At 47.1% G+C, this 5,807-nt stretch overlaps 1 protein-coding gene and 1 long non-coding RNA gene across 2 annotated transcripts; one reads left to right on the top strand and one right to left on the bottom strand.

The window, feature by feature from the left end:
• Positions 1-253: 253 nt before the first annotated feature.
• LOC127304149 (polygalacturonase inhibitor 1-like) lies at positions 254-1,288 on the top strand. The gene has a single exon (XM_051334850.1). The coding sequence runs from the start codon at positions 254-256 to the stop codon at positions 1,286-1,288; it is 1,035 nt and encodes a 344-aa protein (XP_051190810.1).
• Positions 1,289-2,260: 972 nt separating this feature from the next.
• On the bottom strand, positions 2,261-4,557 carry LOC127302113 (uncharacterized). The gene is made up of 2 exons (XR_007852651.2): positions 4,172-4,557; positions 2,261-2,803 (listed from the first exon to the last, which is right to left on the bottom strand). It is a non-coding gene; the product is annotated as an uncharacterized lncRNA (long non-coding RNA).
• Between the last annotated feature and the right edge of the window lie 1,250 nt (positions 4,558-5,807).

Below are 5,807 nucleotides of genomic sequence, written 5' to 3'. Positions count from 1 at the left end.
TCTGTACCTTGAGACCAAGTTGAGAGGCACATGTTCAGGCATCTCATCTCCGAGAGAATCCTGCACGGTTCGGCGCGGTTCTCGTTCCCGCTTGTACGTTCAACTCATAACCGCCACCAGGGAATCCCCAGCTCTAATCTTCGCCTGTACTAGCCAGATAGATCTTGTCTCGATCGGGTGCTGAGAGTATTTATTTGATGCACGAGAGTCGAGAAGCAGAATGCTTCTGCATTTGTGTTTCTCGCGCGCGGCAATGGCGGCTGATCTGCCGTTCTTCTCGTGGCATGCACTGCTCTGCCTGGTGTTGCTCACGGTGCATTGCACCGTCGACGTCCCTGCGTCGTCCGCAATGGACTGCGACGGCGATGATCGCGCCGCGCTGCTGAGGGTCAAGTCGCAGCTGGGCGACCCGGTCCAGCTATCGTCCTGGCTCCCGTCCACCAACTGCTGCGCCTGGGAGCCACCCGCCGTCTTCTGCTCCGCGGCCGGCCGCGTAACGGGGCTGGCGCTCTCCTCCCTCGACGGCGTCCGCGCGCCCGTGCCACCGGCGCTCGGCGAGCTTCCGGAGCTGGTCATCCTCCAGGTGCAGTCCGTCCGCGGCCTGTCCGGCCCCATACCTCCTTCCTTGGCCAACCTCACGCGCCTCGAGGACCTCAACATCGCCGGCACCTCCATCTCCGGCCCGGTGCCGGGCTTCCTCGCCCGCATCGCCAGCCTCCGCACCATCGTCATCGCCGACGGCAAGCTCGCGGGCTCGATCCCCGCCTGCCTCAGCAGCCTCCCCGAGCTCCGGTACCTGGACCTTAGCGGCAACATGCTCACGGGCGCCATCCCGCCGGGACTGCTGCATGGGAGCTTCCGGTTCCTGATCCTGGCCAACAACCGGCTCACGGGAGAGATCCCGGCCGACCTCGGCGATGCCGACGTAGACACCCTTGACCTCTCCCGCAACCGGCTCGCCGGCGACCCGTCGCCTTTCCTGTTCGGCATGACGAAGGCGGCGGCCAAGATGGACCTGTCGTGGAACGAGCTTGAGTTCGACATGACCGACGTGAGGTTCCCGCACCACCTCAGGTACCTTGACCTCAGCCACAACAGGATCAACGGGAGCGTCGCCAAGTCGCTGCGGGACGTCAGGTTCGACCACTTCGACGTCAGCTACAATGGCCTCTGCGGCGAGATCCCGGCGGGGAGGTTCATGGAGTTGCACGGGCCGGCGTGCTACGACCAGAACATGTGCCTGTGCGGCACGCCGCTGCCTCCCTGCACCGCGGACACGGGCCTGTAGTCTGTTGAGACGATTCAGGTTACGTGAATTCTGAAACGATGGAAACTCATGGAAAACCATTAATTGACTTATCTTTGCTTAAGATTAACAATGTCGTTTGCCTCTTTCTTGGATAATGATCATGGTGTCCACCGGTTACTTCGGGTGAGTGATCGCCACTGATATCGAATGTGCACCACGCCATGAACGTAACCCGCTGGCAAATTTGTCATCCACCACGAGGTGGAAGGGCTGTAGAGATAGACGATTCAAATGGTGAGGGGCCCGACCCCTTTGATGCGTATGACAAATTTTTTTCGATAAAGATCACTTTATTAGTTTAAAATTTTAAATGTTACATCCGGTCTTTTCAAAACAAAAATGCACACAGACGTACCACACCAAAAGTATGAAAAAAAAAGAGAAAAAAAGGCCCAATCTTATATCTTATATACAAGTTTTACTGTGATTGGCATTTTTAATAACCATCCATCAACCATGATCTAACGGTGATAAATAGACGGAACCAAACTGACGGAACCAAAAGTGTGGGACCGGAACCAAAATTTGTAGGACCGGAACCTCTCATATATTTTATAAAAATTGTAAAAGAAGGGTGTCCTTTTGATTGGTCAAATAGTATCATAAGCATCTTAAAATCACGGACATGCCTTAGTTTTCCCGTTCCATCGTGACTAATTGCTTTGCCCAGTAGTCCATTTTTTTGGGCCAGATATTCAACCCTAGTATAATATAATCGCAACCAAAGGTCTATCACGCCAGACTTGAGTGGGAATCGGGCTGCAACGTCGAACCACCATCGCACATTCTCTCTCACTGGACGAACCATCCACACTGCGATGTCAAAATACAAAATTTTGATTCATAGCTAGATTAGTCCTTTTAGTTTCTCTATCAAATTTGGATCTGAAATTTTAAAGGATTGTGACACAAACCTAGTCAACTCAACTGTTTTTTCACAATTTTAAGGGATGATACCAACCAAAGTGTTCGGTGTAGCATTGAAACTTTCTCGGAACAAACTTCAAGTTACAATACAGAGATAGCTGATAATGTAATTCAACTATATACAGTCTGATACAACCAGAGGTTATGATAACCAAATTTTACAGATGACAAAAGAGTCACAGAGGTTGATTGCTAGAAACTATCAGAACATATGCTCATCACAAGGAGACACCACCTAGTAACTTCATAGGTACTACCCGCCACTCGCAGGTAACTCTCGACTGCCACAAGCTTTTGTGAAGACAGAGAACAAGAGCTCAGGTACTATAGTCCACAGACTTTCTCTTTCCCGTATGCGACCACAGGCGATATGAACAGCCAGAACATTTCCATGCCCCCAGGGAGACGACAACGGACTCGACAAAAGCTTCACAATTCTGAACATGACAATTGTCACCACAGAATGACCTCACGTTACCAGACACTGCCACGAGCTGCTAGACAATGTACCACGGAATGAATAGCTTCTAGCACACCAGGGAAGGAAGGTTCCGAGAGTTGGATAACCTGTAAAATAAGTTAGTAAATGTGGTGATGAGCTAGTGGGCACAGTTCAGCTGCAAAAACCAGATTTGTTGTCTAGCTGATTAGTACTGATATAATGACACTACCAAACCAAAGAGAACACACAGTATAAGTTGTTGGCCTACAAATTTAAACTGCATAGTTCTTCAAACGAGAAGGAAACGGAATATCTCATTAAGAGAGAAAAAAGTAAGACACTGTTTGGACTCTAGGTTGCAGGAAATTCATGTAAATCTTGCAGGAAACAGTTCAGGCTACGCTGGCAAACTGGCATAGTGCAGGAACATCATCATGTCCAAACCTTATTTGGGAAGAACGTAGACGAACCCAAGGAAGCAAACTAACATCAACATAATAACCTGCTTGGGCCTGTAATTTGTGTGTGTACAGCTGTAACCTGTGTACTTTTTTAGATAACTTTGAAGTACAGTAACCTATTTGTACCAATTAATTTGTATCGTTGGAGCACTTTTCAACACCAAGTGCTATGTATTAGGTGTGCTTATTTTCTGGACAGGTTTGCTTCATGACGCTGATCAAGGGCCAGCCAATTCAAAGTTCAAAACCAATTTCTTGGCATGCCATGCTGAAGATACGAGAGTACAGCTCATAAATCTACCAATGCACAAGAAAGATGCAGAAGTTTGCTGTCCATTATTGCATAGCTACACAGGATCGACAAACTTGAAGGTAAGCTAAAAATGTTGAGCAGATTGTTTACATATTTTGTTACCAACTCAATATTTTGTTACCAAAACAGAGCATGGCCACTGAACACTGAATGCAGGAGTACTAGTCACATGTACCAAATGCTCTGAATAACTAGCATACAACTTGGAAACTCGCAATACAAAGCAGATATATCAGTACTCCAGACTACAATATCATGGAGTAGATGGAAGTAGTGCTTTTATGGTGTTATTTCCTGAACTCCAATTGCCCGAACTACAGTATAGAGTATGATGTTAATTGCTAAGACATCACACTAAAAATGGAAGCATAGAAATTGACCTATAATTGCGACAAAAAAATTATTAAGGGTGGTTCAGATATGGCATCTTATGGGCATCGAGCTGCATGCATCTTGCACCAATTTCAACATAAATTCTTCAGTTATTCTCTTGGAGAAGCACCGAAAGATCCCAGAAACAACCTATTCTACACCGGAGATAATGTTAGTACTAGCGGAAAAATGGAAAATAAGAATGAATTAGGATAAGATAGCAAGTAGCTTCAAATTCGACCATGTATCCCCTCCCTAAGGTGATAACAAGAACGGACTAGGATTAGACAGAGCACATGGCACTAACTGGGTAGTTCGGAGGTAGGGGTCGATTCTAACTTCTGTACCTTGGAGAGGATGGAGTCGACGAGATCAGGCGGCGGCCGGACAGCGGGGGCTGCGGAGAGGGAACAAGGAGGGAGGGGACGCACCGGCGGCGTGGCCATGGAGGCATCGAGACCTGCCTCCAACCGAACCCTTCCTCGATTCCTTGCAGGCAACACTCATGGAAGGAGGCGGCGAGGTCCCCAGATCCTTCAACTAGGCCATCGAGCTCCGCCACCGGGCCTGGCAAAGCCACCATCAAATTGTGTATCTAGGTCAAAAGAATCGATCTTTGTGGCCTGGGATTAGATGCAGCGAGGCTAGGGGACGGCGGCGGTGAGGCATGGCCGCATGGGGATGCCGTAGTATTTTGATTTTGGAGACAATTTATTTTAATCTGTATAGGATACAAATGACTGCTAGTACGCACGGTTTCGGATGAAAGCATCCTAACGTTTACAACTTGTTGTTTTAATGAACGGTCACGAAAAATTAGATTAGACGGAACCTATATTAAATTAGACGGATTCAAAGTTCCGTGCCAATCACCGTAAAAGAGCTCTATCTTATATCTTATCTTATATTTACTAATTGAAGGCACCGTTAAAGCCTCCACATTAATCCACATCATTAGAATTAATTAAACCTTTAGATCTAAACTTTGCGGCTAGGATAAATCGCAAGTCTGTACCAAACAAAGTTATGTTGGATGCGATAAATTGTTTGTCACGATAGGCTCTGATCCCATCCCATCGCACAGTTTGAAAACAAATAAGGACCAACGAAACGGTTAGAATCTGAACTCTTTCATTTAAATGCTATTAAAATAAGTTACAGAGTAGGTTGTTAGTTGCTGGACGTGCTGAAAAAAAGGTGACGTGACTACCAAAATAACCCTTCATATGTAAAAGTCCTTGGTTTAAACGATGTTCATCCTCTAGCTGGGCAAATAAATCTTGCGGTAATTAGTTTTAGTACTAGGCAATAGCCACGCAAGAAAGAGCTCCAGTCCATTTTTTTCTCCTGGCCACCTGGATGAGGACGAGATAAAATCCCTAATGGTCGCATGTAAATCAATCTAGCTGGGACGTTCTTGGTTCATCGTGAAGAGTCACCTCTGCCTGCCATGGTCTATGTTGAAGTATAAATGCATTGCCTAATCTCTTCCATCAGATCGGTCTTTTGGTTGCATTGGTTAGAGCATGCAGTTCTACATGTTATCAGAGCCAAGAGATCTTGAGTTCAAGACCCGGCTGGCGCAATATAAAATAAAAATATTGCAGCCCACTTTCGGTCCACGTTTAGGCCTGAGGGAGCCACACGTGAGGGGGAGTGTTGAAGTATAAATGCATTGCCTAATCTCTTACATCAGATCGGTCTTTTGGTTGCATTGGTTAGAGCATGCAGTTCTACAGTCTAGCCGGATCGTATTGATCATGCATGTCCACGAAAGCGTCACAGAGGTGGCAGCCATCCTCCACAGTTTTCCAGTGGTGGCGCTATACTTGGCTCCGGCGACGTTGGCTGATCTCAGGTAATCAACGCTCTCTCCACTGCCCTGTCGGATCGGCTTTCTTCTCTGAATAAGAAGATGACGATGAACTAGATAGAAAGTTTCAGGTTTGTGAGAAGATGAATGCCTTGCTCGGATCCACAAGA

Source organism: Lolium perenne, chromosome 5, assembly GCF_019359855.2.
Source record: "Lolium perenne isolate Kyuss_39 chromosome 5, Kyuss_2.0, whole genome shotgun sequence".
NCBI lineage: Eukaryota > Viridiplantae > Streptophyta > Magnoliopsida > Poales > Poaceae > Lolium > Lolium perenne.
The sequence above is the reverse complement of the archived record's forward strand: the minus strand, read 5'-3'. Positions and strand labels throughout refer to the sequence as shown.